We start from the raw sequence: 21,905 nt of genomic DNA on the forward strand, positions 1-21,905 counted from the left end.
AAAAAAAATGCTTTTGTGTATGGTAATGAGTACAACTGTTATACCATCCGGGACACAAAGTTCCAAGAGCACATCATAGATACGTTGACTACCAGTTTTTCAGACTAATTGGCTTGTAGATTCCTCTTTACTGCTGAAAACAGTACTATCCAAATATGAGTAACTGCCTCAATACAAATAAGCTAAAGAAATCTTTCCCTCCTCATGACTCTATTAAATATACATATATATATATATATATATATATATATATATATATATGTAGTGAGCTGTAGTTGGAAACGATTCAATGCTAAATGTAAAATATAAACTATCTCTTTATTTGTTATTCAAATATACATTTTTACTGAAGTATAATTGCTATATAGCAGTATATTAGTTTTGGGTATACAGCACAGTGATTCTATATTTGTGTATATTACGAAATGATCATCACAATAAGTCTAGTTAACATCTATCACCATACACAGTTACAAAAATTTTTTTTCTTGTGATGATAACTTTTAAGATCTACTTTCTTAGCAACTTTCAAATTAACTATGGTTGCAAATGTAGGTCATCTATTCAGTGATCTGAGGAACCAGGCTGATGAAGGCTCTGCCATGTTCACCTTGTGGCATCTAAGGTCTCCAAACAGCAGAAGGGGATAAAAGCATGGAGGAACTCTTATTGGACAGATGCAGAACCGGTGTGCTTTCCTCTCTTTACGATCCAGTGGCCAGAGCTCAGTTACACGGCCACCCCTATCGAATTTGGCAGGTCGGGGGTGGGGTGGGGCAATAGACATTTAAAATAGGGCAAAGACTGCAAATGTTAGTCCCCCTCCTCTTCTTGGGCACACGGCTAGATGACATTTCCAGCGCCTTAAACAGTTCAACTATCTCTTGAAATGTAAGAAATACCCATCTCTTTAAATGTAAGATATACCTCAACAGCAAGGTGAGAAAACATCTTGGCATCTTGTAAATGTCCTTGGATTCACAGGCAACCAAAATTACATTCAAGTTAACAGGTCACCATCATCTGCCCTTTGGGAGATAAGATGCTGCAAGTAAGATAGAGGAAGCTTACTCTACCCTCTTGTACCCACTGGATGAAGCTATAAAACATGGACAGAATGCACAGAGCAGCTGTTTGAGGACTCAAAGTAAACACTGCTGGGAATACTGGGGAAGATTAGAATTTTAAATGCCACTGAACCAGCAATTAGTTTACCATTTTTTCTCCTCTCGTATCTCATGATCTAGACTCAAAACAGCCCCAGGCCCAGAGATGGTCATGGTGTAGACAAAGATAGCTCCAGGAGAAACTCTCTGGTTCTGGCTCAAAGAACAGAAAAGAGGTCTCCTAACACTCAGAAGAATGATGAAATCACTTTTTTTTTTCCACTCTCTTGTGTCTCAGCCCCCAAGCAATCCAGTGGTCGCAGTAACCAAAGTGACAGCTTGGAGGAAGTGCAGAAGCCTAAAATTATGAGGAAGGGAAAGTTTCCTCTCTGATTGGAGCTGTGATCCCAAGGGCATGGGATGCATGCCCTTTACTTTTTCTCTCTCTCTTCTCCTACCCCTTGGCCCCAGAAGAGGGTGCAGCTGCAAGGCAGAGAAGGGAAAATCAAACCCCAGCTTTCTGAGTGAAGGGTCTTTTGATCTTTTCCTTCCAGGGAATCCACAGGAAATGGGAATATGCCAGAGAGAGTGTAATGAGGAAGGAGCTCAGGAAGGGACTTCTTAATGTCATTCATGGACTTCTGGGGCTTACCTCAAGCTGTGCATGCATGGATCTAAACCACATATCAGATACTCTGAGAAATAATCTATGGACTACACCATCCCCCAGGTCCCAGACTGTCAAGTGGGTGACAAACTAGAAGGACAGATACGAATAACACTACAGAAGTTTTGAAAACAGAAGTGATATTGAAACTACAAAGTTTCACAAGACACATGGTCAGTATACAAATATGTAGCAATTAGAAACTGAAATTTTTAAAAAATATATTTATCATTTATAGTAAGTCCAAAACAAAGTACTTAGGTATAGATCTAACCAAAATGTGCAAGATCTATATGCTGAAAACTATAAGAGTTGATGGAAGAAATCAAAAAAGATCTAAATAAATGGTGAGACATACTGTGTTCATATACTGGAAGCCTCAAGTTTATAAAGATGTCGATTTTTCCTAAATTGATCTACAGAGTTAAGGCAATACCAATTAAAATCTCAGCAAGATTTTTTGTACATAATGACAAGTTGATTCAAAAAGTTATAAAGAAAGGCAGAGTAAACAGAATGGCCCAAGTACTTTTCAGAAAGAAGAAGAATGGAGAAATTGCATCTACTGATTTTTAAGACTTGCTGTAAATCTATAGTAATCAAAACTGTGGTATTGACAAAAGGACAGATATATTGATAAATGAAACAGAGTACACAGAGAATATGGCCAACTGCTTCTGACAAAGTTACAGTCAATGAAATGGAAAAAGAGTAGTCCTTTCAACAAATGGTACTGGAACAATTAGACATCCAATCGGGGAAAAAATGAAATTTTACGTAAACTTCACAACTGAAACAAAAGTTAAAATGGTTCATAGACCTAAATGTAAAACATAAAAATATAAAAAATTTTAAAGGAAGCCATAGGAGAAAAGTCTTCATGAACTGGGCTTCGTCAAATTGTGCTTAAATAAGATACCGAAAGCATGATCTGAAGAAGAAAAAAAATTGATAAATTGAACTTCATCAAAATTGACAACTTTTGCTTTGCTAAAGACACAATGAATGGAAAGACAGGCTACTGACTGGAAGAAAACATTTACAAATCATGTTTCTGACAAAGAACTTGCATCCCAAATACATAAAGAGCCCTCAAAACTCAACAGCAAGAAAATGAACAACATAATAAATAAAAGGGCAAAGTCGAAGAGATGTGTCTCAGAAGAGGATATGCAGATAACAAAGAGACCATGGAAAACTGTTCAACATCACTGTCCATTAGGGAAATGAAAATTAAAAGCATTAGGAGATGTCACACTATATTTTACAATGTCTGGTGAGGATGCAGAGCCATTGAAACTCTCATACACGGCTGGTGGGGAAAACAGTACAGCAGTTTCTAATAGAGTTCAACGCACACTTACCATATGACTCAGAAATTCCAATCCTGGGTATTTACCCTAAAGAAATGAAAACTTAGGATCACAGAAAAACCTACACAGGAATATTTTAGCAGCTCCATTCATAATCACTCTAAACTGGAAACAACCAAAATATACTTTCATATGAATGGTGCAACAAACTGTGGTACAGTTTGTTGTGGTACGGTAGCATGGAATACAACTCAGCAATTGAAAAAAAAAAACTGTTATTGATATGCACAACACCTTGATGAAGTTCAAAGGCATTAGACTGAATAAATGAAGCCAGTCTCAGGAGGATCTGCAACCAATGATTCAATGACTTTTTCAAAAAGCATTTCTCTATGGTGATGGAGAACTCACATCATGGATGTCAGAGGTTGGTGTGGGTGGAGGCATTCATCAAAGGGGCAGCGGCTGGGAGTTTCTCTGTGGAGATGGAAGAGATCTGTATCCTGACTGCAGTGGTGGTTACAAGAATCTATACATGTGTTAAAATTCACAGAACTGCACAGCAATAAAAAGTCAATGTTTACTGAATGTAATTTCCAAAACAGAATAAATGAGAAAAGATATAGACATTTTCGATGATAATGAATGGATAACAAACTATTAGCTATTTAATCTGGGAATACAAAACCAAATGACTGAAAGGTTATTACCTTCCATGTGAACAGAACCTTCTAACTGCTGGCAACATTGATTTGTAATGGTAGAGTCAAAGTGTCAATTTATCCCACGCTTTATGCTTTCAAAGTATCTGCTGACATAGAAATGCCATATGTGAGAGGAACATGTTCCACCTGAACAAGGCGGGGAGGGTATTTCATCAGAGACTGGAGAGAAAAATGCTCTTGCAGGAGGTGCAATGAATTTCCCAAGCCCATGACTCATTCATGGGATAAAACAACTAGCCACCCATGTCTGAACTGACTCATGTTTAGACCTACAAGAGAAATTATTGCTAAGGCTTTTTGTTAATTTATTCTATTCTATTTTATTGTTTGAATTTTAAGAGAAAGAAAAATGTTGAAAGGAAAAGAGCACTATATATATTAAGCAGAGACCATTGGAAGAGGAAGAGAATAGTAGCAAGAAAGGAATTATAGGAGGTTATACATAAATGGCTGGGGAAACCCGACTTAATGCTGACATTTTTAAAAGCAAAAAATATGGACATTTTTAAGACCAAGTATAAACAGTCTTGATAGACAGCTAAGCAAAAAATTTATTTCTTACTAAAAATGGACATGCTCCGACAGTAGAAACTCTTTACAAGAATAGTTTGCAAATGTCAAAAAATAAATCAAAATATTCTAGGCCACTATGAAAACATTCTACTAAAGATAACAGGCATGGAGGATTAGCGGATTTAATTATTAAATAATTAGTATCAAATACTAGTGATGGGTCTATATTTACTATTGAAGTTTTGAATTATTTATAGTTTTGCTGGATTTTTGGTGCCGTTCGGTTTTATGTAAATTTCTTAATAGTAGGAAATAATGCAAAGGGATTTTTTTAAAGCTAGCATTAAAAGATCAAAGTTAAAGAAAAATCAAAGTTATCCAGTGTATGAACATAACCTTAGAGTATAATGTATTTCAAACCTGTGTGATAAGAAATTCACTAAGCTTTAAATTGTACAGTGAGGCATGTACTCTGAAACCAAACAGTTATTAAGTGCCTCTATTTTTCTGCTGAATTGCATTTAGATTTGTTTTAAATTCTGCAGGTATTAAGTTATAAAATCTTGTGGTTTTTCAAATATTTTTTCTTCATTCTCCTTTAATATGACAACATTTTTAATGAAAAAAAGAGTCTCCAAAATTATAAATTTCCATAGAAATATAATAAGGTCAAAATAACAGAAAATGTGAATTCACTTACAAACATGTATTAAGCACCTACCATGTTGGAAGCACTGCTCCATGTACCAGAATACAACAGAGAACAACACAAAAATCCCTGTCCTCATGGAGCTTGAATTCTCATGGTAAACAAAAAAATGATACAGATACGATAAGTTCCATGGAGAAAACTTAAGCAAGGTAGGTGAGTGCTGGGTGGGGCTTCTACTTTATAGTCTACATATATATATAATGACTACATATGTATGTATATGCATTAGGAAAGGCTTCTCTAATATGAAGCCATTTGAACAAATACCTAAAGGAGGTAAAAAAGTGAGCCATATATCTTTCTTAGGGGGAGGTCTTTTCAGGCAGAAGCAGCAGATGGTCCAAAGGTCTTGCAGAGGAACACGGTCCCCACATTCAAGGAAGAGCAAAGACCCCATTGTGGCTAAAGCTGGGTAGGTGGGGAGAGAGGACTAGAAGACTAAGCCAGAGAGCCATGTATTAATTTTATACTGCTGCATAATGAAGGACCACAAACCCAGTAACTTACAATACCACCCATTTACTATCTCACAGTTTCTACAGATCAGAAGGCAGGCCAGGTCCTCTACTCAGGGTCTCATAGGACTGAAGCCAAGATGTAGGCTGAGCCACACTCCCACGTGGAAACTCTAGGGGAGAATCTACTTCCTAGCTCATTCAGGTTGTTAGTGGAATTTATTTCCTTGTGGCTGTATGACGAAGGTTCCCGTTTTCTTGTTCATCCCATAGTAGGTATGAAGAGTAACCACTTGACAGGGCTGCAGGGGAGACAGCCACCTTCCAGTTAAACAAAGAGAAATGACTGAGGATAGGGGATGGGGTTGAGGAGGAAGCTCAAGGATCAGAATAGAGTCAGGGAGTAGAAGGCACCAGGGCCACAGGAGGGAGTAGACAAACAGGTAAAATGATGGGCGGCCATGTGGATGAAAGATGACCTAGGAATCCAGGGTTCCTGCGTGGTCACCAATCACCGGAAAATGAGTCATAGTTATTGCTACAATAAGGAAACTCAGTTTAGCTAGGCAAAATATGCCAGGCAGACAGGGCAGCAGTAATTTAAAAATACTCTGAAGACCTGAAATTTCCCATTTTCAGATTTTAACTTGTTCTGCTAACAGTCTTAATAACGCATTACTAAATCATCTGGTAATTATTTTTGAGGTCAAAATGTGACTGATTCACTGTTAAAGGAGTCTAGATAGAACAATAAAGATTTCTACAGATCTTTTTTTTGTTGTTAAAAGGAAGAAAAGTAATTAACGCGAAGTTCAAGACACCTGCTATATGGAAACAGTGTACTGCTTTTATTCACGTTAAATAGATTCTGAAGATCAGCAGGAATAAATCAAATGTCCTATACCAGCTTTGCATAAAGTACATGAGAAAGCAATTACTTGTTCTCTGAATATCTCCCTTTTAAAACATTAAGATTCCATTGTAAGAAGAAAATATATCTATTAGTAATTAAAGGTCTTTATTGCATCATTAAAAAAAATCCATATAGGGCTTCCCTGGTGGCGCAGTGGTTGAGAGTCCGCCTGCCAATACAGGGGACATGGGTTTGTGCCCCGGTCCGGGAAGATCCCACATGCCGCACAGCGGCTGGGCCCGTGAGCCATGGACGCTGAGCCTGCGCGTCCAGAGCCTGTGTTCTGCAACGGGAGAGGCCACAACAGTGAGAGGCCCGCATACCACAAAAAAAAAAAAGAAAAAAAAAATCCATATAAGAAAACAAACGGATTTTGGTATTTGGCAGGCTGATGTGCTAACGGGAAGGAGAAAGACAGTAAAAATTAAAAGTCACGGGATTAAAATTTTCAGTTCAGGAGTGCTTGCTATATATCCTTTTGTAAGTATTTGAGAACTGAATTGAAGATTGTACACCAAATAAAAATGTCACCAGCTTTCAATAACCTTGGATGCAGATATTTTCTCTTTTATTCTACGATAAATTCCTCAGATCTCAATATTAGGATTGAATAAAATCAGAGAGTGCTTAGAACAGAAAGTAAGGTTAAGTATCAGCCAATTCATTCTGTAGAAACTGAAGCCCAGAGAGGTCAAGTGAAAGGCTCACAGGTCAACAGCAGTGCTGATATTTGTCAAAGAACAGTAGAAACCAGAAATCCACACCTGATTTTTTTTTTAATTTATTTCTGAAAACCAAAAGATGAAATTGTGGTAACTTTTCAATGTATTTATTTTTAGCTTCTTCGTCAATAAGTTGATTGTCCTTATCTGAAAAATCTTCATAGGAATGCGGTGTTTTGGTTCAACCCTCACTAGCCCACTCTAAAGCTTGGAGGAAACTTGCTTTCTGAGCTACCTGATCTTCTGAGCAAGAGACATTTTGGGATAGTTCCACCTCTTCTTTTTAACTTTTTTCTTAGGTGTCTTCTCATAGATTGGATTCTCTCATACAGCAGCATGAACTTTCTTGCACATCTCTTCGGTGTCTGGAGTTACCTTCTTTTTGTGCTGAGTAAATTTTTTCCTGTAAGCGTCACCATCTCCTTCCATATATAATCTGCAATGTTTTGATCCCTGATGTTCTTCCAAAGTACTTATGCCTTGAATTCCTTGTTTTCTGAACCATAACCAGGGAATCGTTTGGTTCTGTGAGGGATGGAAAGGCTTCTTTCCACAGCTCTCTTCAGGGCCCCCAAAACTTTATTTCCAGTGGTAGTTCAGGTGTGAACTGAATCCAAATACAAAGTACCTTCATACTATATTTTGTAAGTTCATGAGTATAAGCTGCACTGGCTATCATAGCCTCTTCAACACAGGCATAAGCAATCTGACAAATGATCTCTCTGCTGGTTACATGAACTATCATCCCATATTTGAGTGTACTGTATTTACACTCAAATGTGTAAATTGTGTAAAATGTGTAAGCATTTCCAAGCATACCAATTGGTTTTACCCTCTTGCCTTCTTCTAAAGTTCACTTGGCATCTTTTGAAGTAGGCCTTATTCTTGACAACTTTAACTCCATCCCGTGAAGCAGAGATGCATATCTGTGGCTCATCACAGATATACAGCAATGGTGGTAACTTTTATATTTTAATTCTTACTGCTAACAATAAGAAAACACAGTCAATGTAAGAGGAATATGATTTTAAAGTGTAATCAAAGAACTCTATCAGAATCTAATAACTCTTTGCTCAGGCTGTTATAAAATACCATAGTCTGGGTGGCTTAAACAACAGAAACTTAATTTCTCACAGATCTAGAGGTTAGAAGCCCATGATCAGGGTGCCAGCAAGGTCAGATTCTGGTGAGAAACCTCCTCCTGACTTGCAGATGGCTGTCTTCTCCCTGTGTCCTCAGATGGCAAGGAGAGAGCAAGCTCTCTGGTGGCTCTTCTTATAAGGGCACTAATCCCATCATGAGGGCCCCACTCTCATGACCTCGTCTAACTCCAATTACTTCCCAAAGTCCCCATCTTCAAATAACATCACAGTGGAGTTTAGGGCCTCAACAGATACATTTGGGGGATACAAATATTCAGTCTGTAACACTCTTAAAACCTCAAACTTTAAAAATTAGCATAGTATTTGTTTCAAGAACTAGTGGGGGTTCAAGGGAAGAAGAGAGAGCATGAAAGAAAGAGGGAGACAATAATTTTTCCTACTAAAGTATAAAGAGATTCTTAAAATCTGCCTTATGAATTCATAATTTAAGCTCATCTCAGTGTCATTATTATCATTAGTAGTCAGATGAAGACATTTAAGGAAAGTAGTTACCTCCTGGTGACAGTAATGGAACTCGAACTTCCGCCAGTGTTACAATCACAGACCAATCCTTAAAGTACTTGAAAGGCATATCACTTGGTCAGAGAAGCAATTCACGTTTACCAGTACTAGAAGTAAGTCTCCGTAGCCAAGAAATTTATTGTTAGTTGGTAGTCTGCCCAACAAACAAGCAAACCTCAAAACTGTTAGAGTCTCTCTTTCCTACTTACTGTGTAGGTCCCTGGAAAATCCTCAATTTGATTCTAGATAAGAGAAAAATAATCCCCACTAGACACCATTTCTAAGTTTAGGATTGAACCTTAAACCTGCTTTGAATTCGAGAGACTGCATCGATGATGGGGAAGATTAAAATAAAATAAAATTCAAGTTATCTGCTCTGGTCTTAGATGGATGGATGAGGATTAGACCAAGTTTATTATGGCAACCTAAATTTGTTTTTAGCAATCAATTTTTATATTAAGTTCTAAAGGAATGTGTTTACTTTCCAATTTACATGTGTGAACATCAGAAAGAAGCAACATACAGCATGTATCTACAAGCACAACTGGTCATTTCATCTGCTTGTCATAATGTAATATATGCCAAGTAGCACTTAGATCAAGTCTAATTAAACCTGCATTCAATGATTTCAATTGATTTTTAAATCTATTTTCCCTGTAAGATGGTAAACTGTCCCATAATGTAATAAATTCATCAGTGCCACACAATGTATAAAGACTAATCTTTAATTACCTAACATTTTCTGTCAAACTCTAATAAGCTTGAGTACATTGATCAAGGGACCCAAAGGGTCACCAATAGGCTGAGCCCATTACTAGAAGCAACCAGCCCCTATTGTAGCACAGCACTGAGAAAAACAATGTGGTTATATTGGTATTAAAATTAATTAAGTAAAGCAAAGTAAGTGTGTCTGTTCTCTTCTCCATCTTATTCTACAACTTTTTATCTTTGACCTCATCCTTCTCTTCTGCCTTCTTAAAATCTTTCATGATATGACTTTGTATATTTTCTAGTTTTCCTAGCTTCCATTATAAAATTGCACTTGTCTTCCTTTTCCTGACTCAGTTCTTTATCTTCCTGAAGTCTTATTGCAAACAATTTCATTCAACCACACTTTTACTATGAGGCACCATGCTATACCACAGAACAACAGACATCAGTGAATTTCACTTAATGGATTAGGGTGGAAAAGCCTAGGCTAGAGCATGCTATTAGGGGAATACATTGTTAAGGGGCAGGTAACTTTCTACAGTTCCTCAAGGATGGTACCTCCAACACAGCTCACTCATATATATTAAGTAGAACTGACAACGTGTAAATGAAAAAGCAAAGCCAAACCTCACTAGGAACACAGTTAAGAATAGTAACCTTCCAGTGATCATTAAGCCTGTGGTAGCTGGAGCAGGAATAATGAGTTCTGACCTGCTTCTTCAAAAGCTTGATGATAGGAAAATGGTCAATTTGGTCTTAGGAAATTGAGGAGCCTGGGTAGGGGATAGTGACCAGCCCTTTTCACTGACATGCCTGGAGACTATCGCCTCTCAGTTCCTAATAAGTATGGAGAATACTAGGGACTTCAGATGGGTGAGACCATCCCAGGCAATGGATAAAAAAAGATGGAGGGAAAATAATAGGACGTCAGTGTGGGGAAGAATCTTAGGTGCACCATCTACACCTACGGACATTGCTCTCTTGCTGGTTGAGGTTGACACTGAGCTCAAAACCCTGAGAAGAGGGGTTTCCAAAGAACTACAGAGACTCTGACTCCACCTTTAGAAAGTGTTATGTGCACATAAGCCACTATAAGTGACGAAGGAAGTGATGATCAATGTCAAGGGTTACGTGTGTGGTTGCAGATGAAGCTGAGAAAGCAGACTTACTATCTTGTATCTCCTGGCTGAGGTTTTTGCACGCTTATTTTCAGGTTCATGTTCATTTCGGTCCAGGGACAGGAAGACATATACATTTAAATCAGAAAAAGAGCTTTAGATGAGATCAGATGAGAGCTGTAGAAAAGATGAGTTGGAAATGGATGCTGTGATTTCTAACTTGGGCTATAGTTAGGGCACCTAATGGTTCTGAATTTAACCAAGAAAGGACAAGCACCAAAGGGCAGAGCCTTCAGGAGAAGACCTAAATTCAGTTCAGGGTGGTTCTAATATTAAGTGATTGTTAAAATAAGTGTGTGTCCACTTATGCAATCTTAAAAAGAATCTGTCAACGACTATAAAAAAGAAAGCATGTATTTTGTCACTCCTTTCCCCTTTCCACATATTCTGTACAAATCTCACAAATGGGTGTCTATATAGTCCATGGCATGGGTGTAAAATGCCACAGGGTTGGCAATGCCTGTGGACAGAGAACGGGGGGTGGGAGAAACAGGGCTGGGTAACTGCATGTGGGTAGGGGCAGAATGTGCACAGGTGCAGGGTGTGTGTATAGGATGAGGGTTCATTTGGATGAAGACCACAGGCCTGCCTGCAGAGATGTCTGTTCAAGAAAATGCTCATGGTGGGGAAAAGTGGATGAATACATATAGAGAGTGTCTCATATATTTCTCTGGAAAATACTTGGTTGTTTACATTGTTCAAAATCAGCACTTTCTCAGCTATGCAGCTGCTTTTCTTGGAACACAGTGTCTGTCTGATAAGCTGTTAAAGAAAGCTTTCCAAAAAGAAAGCTTCTTGGGTTCAAATTAGTTAGGGAAAAGCTGTAGGCGACATTGCCTCTGAGAGCCCTAGAAGGACTTGAGGACTTAATGAAGGCTCTGAGAAATCCTACAGTAAGGTCACCCTCTTCACTTTTTTGAATATAACATTTTCAAACTTACTGCACATAAACGACTTCACTCAAAGAACACATACTAATAACTGAAGGGATACCAGTGTTCCAAATAACATTCTTCGGAAAAAGCTGATATAAATGTGTCCAGAGCAGCAGAAATACAGGGTGATAATGATGAAAGCGACTTTGGTAAATATGGGCAAATCCTTTACAAAATTTTCAGGTCAAATATAATTCCTTGCAGGCCTAATCATTCCTGCAATTATCTTCAAAGCTAAATTAGCTCTCAAACTTCTTAAGCAGGTAGGTCTGTGTACGGATATTAATTTTATGTGATCTGCATTTTAAAAGAGGGAAGAGCTCAGGCTTTTCTCTACAAATTGAGGAGCTACTGAAGTGTACTCTAAGTACGCGTTGTCTCTTCAGTGACTGAAAACTCTAATTTGCAGTCTGACAAATACGACATATTTTGAATAATGCAAACTAAGGAAGTGCTAATCGGTTTCCATGGTCATACCTCCCGCCCCATGAAAATGGATTAGGAACATAAAGAAAAATGCAGACTATACCACTGTAGAGCCATTTAAATTATAAATGAAAGACAGTCTAGTTGGATGAAATGGGGAATAATAATACTGATGAGGATGATAATTTTTAAAATAGGTGACGAGCATGATGGTCACACGCTTTGCATCAGGTACTGTTTCAGATGGGTTGGGTATCATTTGTCTAATTCTCACCTGGGAACAACAAAAACAACATCAAAACACCTAAGGCTAGAGAAGCTAATCAATAAAAGGAAAAAAAAATACAGCCAACATTTATTGAGCACTTACTATGTGTCAGGAACTGCTATAAACATTTCACGTTAGTAATTCATGTGAGCTGAGGCTGTGAGATGGGCACCACTGTCATCCCCTTTTCACAGATAAGAAAACTGAGTCTCAGAGTAATCAATCATCCTGCTGGATAATAAAAAAGCCAGGATTTGGGCTCAGGCATGTCTCTAAATCCCATAAACTTTTTATTTCTCTACTGTCCTAAGCCCATGATATTTGTATACTTTGCATTGTCTGATTTTATAATAAATTAATGTCACTTTAGTAGTTATTACAAAGTGGCTCATGTTACAGCCTTTTGATAATTTTAGACAGTCTTCTTCCTAAATGACAATGACACATTTATATATAAGAACAGAATCAGTTTTAGAAGCAAATCGCCCTACTTCTGCTTTTGATGTTTCCCTTCCTTTTCCCAGACCAGTCCTGAGAAACATCACTTGAATTTATTTCTGTAGACAGTTTATTAAAGATTCGGCAATAACATGTATCTGTAAACCCTAAAAGCAATTGACACTGTGTCACTTTTATGAATATCTGTCCTGATTTCAATGCTATATTGCTAAAATTTCAAGTCAAAGCAAATTTGAGATTTTTCCCAACTGTATCAGAATGCAGCCTGTTTCAACCAAACAAATACTTTCCCTATGTCTCTTGCTGGTATCTGCCATTTTATAAGAAGCCAAATCTGGTGTCAGTGTGATTAAAGCCAGAACTTGGGTTTCAAGGAAGCATCCGTTCCTCAGATAATAAAAATGTTATGTCCAGATCAAAGGTTAAATCAACCTCTCTGCCATTGCCCAATTTAGAGAACTGTGGATGTCACATTTTAAGAAAGACCTACAACAAACTAAGCAAACTAAGAAAAACATTAAGTGATGGGTGAAGGAATTAGTAAGTTTAATGCAAGAAGCAATCTTTATAGAGTGTTTTTCTCTAATGCATGGAACTTCACTGCATTTATTAATTGCCCAGAATCACCCTGGGAGGGAGGTCATTACTATTTCCACTAACAGATGTTAGAGAATAGACAACATGCCTGGGGTGACACAGCTGGGACTTGAACCCGAATCTGGCAGGAAAGCCTGGTGCTCTTTCTACATTACATTCCTTGCTGAGTAAAAAAGGAGAGAAGATTTAAAGTTGGGCAAAAAAGCTGCTTTCAAATGCGATCATAGAGAAAAGGTATGAGACTTATTCTACTTAACACTATGAAGGAGAGCTGGGAATGTGGCAAGAAGATAAAGTCTGGGATAAAATAGGAACACTTTTCTAACACTGACCTGTCGGAAAATGGGAAAGACGTATGGCCTCCTAAGTTTGATTTCCAGGTCACTAAAGGGGTCCAGGAAGAAGCTAAAGTGTCAAGATCTCTTCTGGTCTGTAAACTTATTTAATCCTAAAATTCTAAACAAAATATATATTCTCTAAGAACCCTTCTTCTCTTCTAATTTCCATCCTGTCCCAGCTGTGTGACCTTAGAAAGCTATACTGCTACTCCGCAGTTAGCTTATAAAACAAGAATAATATCACCTTCCAGGCAAGGGTATTAGAAGATTCAGTAAGGTAAGACATTTGAAACGCTTAATCCATCATAAACCTCAAATAGTGTTAGTTACCTCTTCCTATGTGTCTATGAGGTCCGAGTCAGTGTCAGTATCAGAGAAGCTGTCCTGGAGGAGCTTCCTGTCTTCGTTTTGAATTATGCCAAAAGCACGGTGAATAGAGCATTCCAGAGATTCGAGGCTTTCCCCATATGTGTGCGTCTGGATCAAGCATGAGCGTGCATTTGCTATTGACGTGCATGTTTTCTTGCTGTTCACTCCCAAAGGAAAAGAATGCAGTGTTCTTTTTCATTGCTTTCAGCGGTTAGGATGGGCATTTTTAGAAAATTCTAGGCAAAAGCATCAAGTTAGCTTTTACATGACATCCTTATCCTCGAACTTTTCCACGAATGCATTTAATAAAGTTTAATACTATTCTGTTTTATAATTAATCACTGATATGCTATTTTCTCTTAAAGCAGGCTTTTTGGCCACCAGTCAATGTCTACCGCCCTTATGTAATATAGAAAATGTTTTAGACGTGTATAAAACTTAGGGTGGTGGAACCAGCAGAACTCTCTGCTGTAATCCTACTTTCTGATACCTAGAAAAACTAACTGGAAGCGACTTTTAAAGGAGAATAAAACATATTCAAAACATATTCAAGATGCTTGGATGTGATTTTTTAAAAGCATCTCTGAAGTCCAAGTAAATATAAGAAAATACGTTGTCGTCACACATACAATTTTAAAGACAGTATCTAGTGCTTAAAGTAAGCATTATTTGCGTGCAGGAAAAGAGTTATGGTAGGAAACGAAAAAACAAAGTTTAATTCCATTTCAAATGAAAAATAAATTTATCAGTTAAAACTGTATTGTCAATCTACGGCCAAGTTCGGTCTCAGGTTACCGTGGGGATTCACATGCACTCGAGCATTCCAGGAACAAACATTCTGACCCACTGCCCTATGGCCTGCAGAACGGGCCTTGGCTCCCAACCTGCGAAATGTTAGTGACAATTGCATTTTTTTTATCGCTCTGAGTATGCTGGTGTAGAAAACTGTGTGTCAGAGCCTAAGGAACCTCTCCTTAATATTGCTCCCAGCTCTTAAATTAAGAACGTGCCTTTGGGAGATTCAGTTAAAAATATGCAGGAATTTTTTTTTTTTTTTTGTCGTTCTTCTGTTTTTACAAATAAAATGGAAGTGCGTGTTTGTGCCTCTGTGTGTGTGTGTGTGTGTGTGTGTGTGTGTGTGTGTGTGTGTGTGTGTGTGTAAGGAGGTTAAATTAAGCAAAACGCCAAAAAACAAAATCAAACAAAACTTAAGACTCCATAGTTTGGATCTTACCTTCTCTAAACACACACATTTGACAATAATGGAAAATAAATAATCAAGTTTGGGAGAAAGCAAAATAATTGTAAACGAATATAAATGTACAGAAATACCTATCCATACACTCCATTAGGCATTTGCATGAATATGTACACGTATAAAATGTTACATAAAATAGGAAAAATTTAAAAACAGTAGAAATTCATCGTTTGTTTCTTTCAGAGCCCCTCCCATACATCTGTATATTATAAAACATAACATCATATGTCTGTCTAGGATCATCGGAGTCTTATGCTGTACATTTCACGACAGCACTACTGTAAATGTGGCAGAAGTAATAAACAAAAAGGAAACATAAATTCTCTTTTTATAGATAAATTCTTATACATCTGCATTCAAGAAAATTTGGTCACATCCACTATGATAAAATTATAATAAATGCTTGCTTAATTCGGGGGGGATTACATGTGGAAGGTTACAAAAGAAACAACAGAGCAGTTGCTAAGATGAGCTGAATGTTTCTGTGGCAAGGCAATGTGACCTATACTGAAATAAATGTGAATTCTAAGTAAGGTTTTCAGCCTTTCAAGCAGATCACAATCTATCACTCACTATTACTCTGAAAGTTACTTGTCTCAGATATACTCTAAAGCTTAGACTGCATTATATTCACTAATTTAGGTGGATTCCACTCGGAAATAAATGGTACCAGGTTCATATTTAGCATCCATAAAAATATAAGTCATCATCATGAATCAAAATCTCAACAAATAATTATTGAACCTCTCTACTATGTCACAGGCATATAAAATTGAATTTTAAGATTAAAACATTAATAAAAAGTAATTGAGGCCCCTAAAACTCTCCAAAAGATAGAATATAAAATGGAGAAGAAAGCAAAGATGCTATGAGACCATTAGCTTCCTATCAGGCAGCACAATAAAAGCAGAAGCAGCTCTGGAGTCAGACTCAACTGAATTCTAATCCTACTTGTACAGTTAGTACCTGCGGAATCTTAGACAAGTTGCTATAAAACTGGGATGATAAAGCTGCAGGAATTAAATGATATAGTGCAGGAGAAGCACCCAACATATCCCTTGCATGCTAGTAGATGATCAATAAATAACAAGATTTTTCATTAACAGTGTTATTAGTAATATCAACTGCAAGATGTTAAGCCTGTTACTATTTTAAAAATTTGGTAAAGAACCGATTACTATAGTTAGCATATGAAAAATTCATGATAAATGCTCGTTGAATGAACAGTCACTGAATGAAGTCCGAACTGTGTGGAGATAGGCAACAAAGGTCAGACAAGGTCAAAGCACTTCTATCTGTCTCAGTTCTTCTGAGAAGGATTTCCTAAGAAAGAATTTTTATCCCTGCCTCTTTTTCTGCCTTTGCGATTGTTTGACTACTTTAAGAGCAATGTAATTTTTCCCCTGATCTCTAGCGCCATTGCCAGAGAAAGATATGCTTCTCCATTCTGTAATTAAATAAGACAGTATTATGATGTTCTAAATTTCTGCTTGTTATGATTCCAAGAGACTCAGGTCAGGTTGGTAGAACAAATAATTGTTAGGTGCTTGGGCAGTAAACCAGGCTCAGGGCCATGGTTCTGGGGTGAGAACAGATTCCCCAGGTTTCCCTTAGTCTCCATTCCCCCCTAACCTAGCAGGCTGGTTCTCACTTTCTGCCATCATGGCTAACGTTCCTGAGTTCTCCATGGCCATTAACACTCATTAGGTCTTCATTTGCTATAAATCCAGGCACTGTGGTGAAATCAACGTGGAAGACACCTTGAACGAGTGGTCCTGGACCTCCGTCCTTGCTTTGTTCTGCCATTACCAAGTCACGTGACACAGGACATGTTTTAACTAGATCTCGGTTTTCCCCTTGGTCAATGGGGACAAAAAGTGAGTCATTAAGAGCACAGGATTTGTAGTCAGAAACGTGTGGCTTCACGTCTTGGCTTTCTTATGTTAAGAGCATTGTAACTTTGCGCAAATTACTTAACTGCTTTCTACACCTCAGTTCCTTAGTTTATAAAATGACAAAAGGAATAACATCATACGTTGGTAAGGGTCAATGAAACAACATCTCTAACATACTTATCAGAGCATAAAACACATAGTGTCTCATAGTATCTTCCCCCTCCACCTCCTCCTCCTTCTCTTCTCATTAGTATTACTATCAGTGTAATATTAACCAGTGTCTTCCATGTCTGCAATTGTAATCCGCTATACAAGAACCTTAGCTTGTTTACAGTACAGTATGGAAGTCAGGAATAGATAGTAATGAGCTAGAAAACGAAACAGAAAGTATGATTCAGATCTAAAGGAAGTCAGAGTAGACAGGAACTACCAAATGTAAACTAGAAAAACAAAGCAGATGTCATATAAAGGTACCAGGGTTAATACTAAATAAAGACACCGATTGGGATACTAGAACGCTTAGACAGAAATTTAGTGGCTATGCATTTAAATGAAAATGAGTTACATGAGTGGGAACCACTTTCTATATCGGAGGCATTCTCCCCAGTACATGCAAACAAATTTTAGCCTACAATTTCAAAAATGCACGGTACCATATTTCATGCAATTTGAGTCTAAGTCTATAAATAAGACACACACTTCTTGCCCTTTTAAGTTTTTTGTGGAAAATAAAAATTCAACTCAAACTCAAAAATTCCAGTTCACAGCACATAGGACAGGCCACATTAAACTATGGTATTCCATGAAACTAGTTTGAGAGTTTGAAATCTGACTTACCTGATAAGAATAAGGGACAGTGAACACAAACAAAACCAGACTCACGATCCAAGAACGGTGCCGACAAATACGCCCTTACCCTTATTTCTGTGAATTTGTTTTACAGAAATCTGAGAATTCTACTCTTTAAAAATTATGACCCGAATGTAAAAGGAATAAAAGTCAGATAATGTCAGTGCAAAGGAATAGTAAAAACAAAACTAATAACCAAAAAAATGCTTCTTATCCCTGATCTAACGTTTTTCCGATTCAGTACCTCAGAGGTTGCCAAGTCATTGGAGAGAAGATAAATTACAACAGATGGAAAAACACGAAGCATCAGAGATCAGCAGGTTATGATAAGTCTATAATGTGTCTTGTTCATAGGGGGAGAAATCTACAAATTTGGCAAAGCGCAAAAAGGGAAAAAAATATTAACCTCGCCATTTCAAAGTTGGCTTTCAAAAATTATTTTTTCTAGAAAATGCAATGCTTTGTTGCTAAATTTGGTTTCCTTTTAGACAATCAAAATCAAATAAATAAGAATCAGGAGTATTCAAATCAAAAGTGGAAATGTGTCTTGATTTCCTCTAAATCTGGAATTGTTGTATTCCTTTTTCCTTCTAAGTGTAGTACTCTAAACTAGATCTTTCTGTTCCTATCCTTCCTCTAATTGTGTGTGTTCACATATTTTCATTGCACTAAGGATTTCTGGGTCCCTGATATCTGTTTCAAAGCCAGTGTCTAAATGTTGTGCAGAGGGCTGCGGACGTTAATGACAGTTATGATACAATCAATACTGCAGTTTGTGATCAGCAAGGTGAGGAATAAAGTACCATGCACCTTATATAGAAAACACGTGACCTGCTGGTGGTTCTCAGCAAGCTCAATGTCTGACATCTTATGTCATGAATCCAGGGGCACTTGGGTCAAATCTAACTGCCATGCTAGATGGGTAACAGGTATCTTCTAGGATACCAGTGACAGTGGCAGATAGACATTTTAGCTGGCACTTACACACTTCCAACAGAAAATAAACACAGCAAAATTTTATTGGGAATAACACCACAAAACTATAAAGATTTTTAAATGCCGCCCCAAATAAAATGCAACAACAAAAAATGTTACAGCCGAAAGGAAGCCAAAAAGAAGATGACAGCCTCAGTAGAACCCTTCAACACTTATTTTTCTGCATGAACATGTGTTACTTTAAATTACTTTATACCATCTCTTAAGTCAAAATGCTAAACTGTAAGGATCAGGAAAAAATCAGACAGGAGACAGCCAGCAGTACAGATTCCACCATAAACCATGACATCTACACTGAAATAAATTGGTTATAATGGGTCCTTAGGGGCTGGGCAGAGGGAAAACAAACTTGACACATTGTCTGTTCCCTGACAATGGTCTCTACATTGCATCAAAAGAAGAGCATCTTAAGATTTACAAACAATGTTCTCTACAATTTTTATATTCACTTATACTATATAAATATTGTAGGGCAGTGTTCTCCATGTATGCATAATTTTAAAGTTATTATATGGTTAGAAAATAACATACTATTTTTCTAATTTATAATGAAGTTAAAAAGAAATGATTAATCTATTTAATACTCTTCTTAGTATGAAAACACAGTGCAGTTCCTAAAGATTGTTGTGTCATCTGTATCAAAACAGATTGTACTCATACTCAAAAGCATCTCTGATCTGCTGTCTGTTGCAATGAGTCTGTTTTAACTTATACTTTATTTTTTTAACTTACACTTTATATTTAAGAGTATAGCAGCAAAATAAACTTTAAAAAAAGAGAATAATCAGCCTCCCCTTTATTATCATAAATCTGCAAGTTGCCTCTAACAAACATATTTCAAACCTAGAAACTCACTTGATTTAAAAAGTAACATTTTGATAAGTAACAGAAATATTATTTAGTAGCATGCCCATCATTTCTATTTACTTTCTTACTTTCAAAGAATTTTATCACCTTATTTTTTGAAGTTCCATTTCAAGTTTCATCACTTTATTTTTTATTTTATATTGAAGTATAGTTGCTTACAATATTATATTGGCTTCAGGTGTACAATACAGTGATTTGATATTTTTATAGATTATGCACCATACAAAGCTATTATATTATTATTGGCTATATTCTCCTGCTGTACATTACATCCCTGTGACTTATATAACTGGTAGTTTGTACTGCTTAATCTCCTTCACCTTTTTGTCCATTCCCCACACCTAACCCTCTGGCCACCACTAGTTTGTTAATAATGTCATTTTTTTTCCCTACAAGAGCTGGTAACTTTTGACCATGTGAAACACAGACTTGAATATGAACCTGAATAATTGCTGTTTCCCTGTAACTTGTTGCAGAGGAGAACGTAAGCTGTTTGAGAGTTGACATCCAAACATCTGCAAGAATTGTGACTTTCAAACCCAACCAGCCTTCAATAAATATCACAGGCTGTTAAATTTAACAGCATTAAGACCCACCTCAGGCTCAGGGTCAGCACTTGCTCCTTGGACTTCAGTAGATCTCCGACTTTAAAACTGGCATAGCCCAGAAAGCTTCGCTGAAAATAAGAAAGAATGGTTTCCATTAACTTCTGAGGTTCTCAGAATTTTGTGTCACAGCAATCACACAAAACTAGTCTTCAGAGGAGTGAAATGTTAAATCTATTAGCCTGACAAATATTTCATTGACAGAAATACAACCATCAGTAATAGATGTCCACTTCATGGGGCGAGGGTGAGGGATGCAAATGCATCCTTCTCATTAAAAACAGAGATGAATAGCCAGGAAAATAACAAAATGTCTAACACAGAAGCCAGGACTTTTCCATGAACACATTTTCTCCCCACATGAAAACTGAGATAAAAGAAAAGATGACAGACGTTTAATATTTACCAATGCCGTCCTTGTTCTTATTAGAATTCCTCAAGTCATGGGCAGCAACAACTTTGTATTCCAGATACGAGCAAATCTGTTAGTTGGAGCTATTTTTATGTGGGATTCTGTGCAAGTTATAAATAGAAATGCTACATTTCTCCCCCATCACAGCAATGTTTAAAAGTATTTGTTTCCTTTGTTATTTCTACACTAGCATGGGACAATTTCACTCCAACACACAAAAAAGAATGGTACTTATTCAATTACATTTTCTAAAATTGCTTTTTTAACCTATCATACAGGGTGTTGACTATCTATGAATATATCTATCTTCTACACTCTCTGACTCATAATATAAAGAATAAAACACTAAATTGGTTTTTCTTTTCCAGGATAAAAATCTTTCATCTCTTTTTAATATTCCTGGCTGCTTGTGATTTAAAAGTCACAATATTATGGTATACCATAAATAAGATTTCTCATTCTCCTTTCAAGGTCAAGATGTAAACACGAAAATATCAGTATCAAACCCATATTATTACCTATACCATTGCTGCCTAACACACTGTAATACTTTACAAGAAGTCTACACTACATCTTCCAGAACATTCTCTCTTCATAGGTCTGTTGCCAGCCTGCCCTAGAATGAGATGCTGGACTTAAGTCAACTGGCTCTTTTCAGAGGAACGTGCGCAGTGATTCCATACATAAGAGGCTGCACCTACACAAAGTGATCCTTGAGCATAGAGAAGACAAGCTTCAGGTCAGAATTTTTCTCCTTCTTTTCAAAGTTCTAACTTAGAAGAACTGGTTCAAAAATCGTAAAGGCAAACATTTGAAATACAACTCGGTTGTAAGTTGGAGATGCCTATATGTTAGTAATGATAAAACCTAATTCATTCACTTGAAACTCGAAGAAGTGGTTTAGATACCAAGTCGCCAAATTGGGGATCACAGAAGACTAAATTATTAGGTG

General features: G+C 37.1%; 1 protein-coding gene and 1 pseudogene across 12 annotated transcripts in view; both read right to left on the reverse strand.

Moving 5' to 3' along the window:
* Positions 1-21,905, reverse strand: part of INPP4B (inositol polyphosphate-4-phosphatase type II B) — a 725,833-nt gene that overhangs the window by 222,018 nt on the left and 481,910 nt on the right. For 10 of the 12 annotated variants that reach the window (XM_004263595.3, XM_049709522.1, XM_033402505.2 and 7 more), the window contains one exon: positions 20,533-20,612. In XM_004263595.3, the coding sequence (XP_004263643.1) occupies positions 20,533-20,612 (80 nt within the window). Of the gene's footprint in view, positions 1-20,532; positions 20,613-20,754; positions 20,878-20,947; positions 21,049-21,905 lie in introns of those variants that run through there. The other 2 variants (XM_049709525.1, XM_033402517.2) reach the window with 2 other exon arrangements.
* Positions 4,963-16,834, reverse strand: LOC117195935 (60S ribosomal protein L5-like; annotated as a pseudogene).

Source organism: Orcinus orca, chromosome 4 (assembly GCF_937001465.1).
Source record: "Orcinus orca chromosome 4, mOrcOrc1.1, whole genome shotgun sequence".
NCBI lineage: Eukaryota > Metazoa > Chordata > Mammalia > Artiodactyla > Delphinidae > Orcinus > Orcinus orca.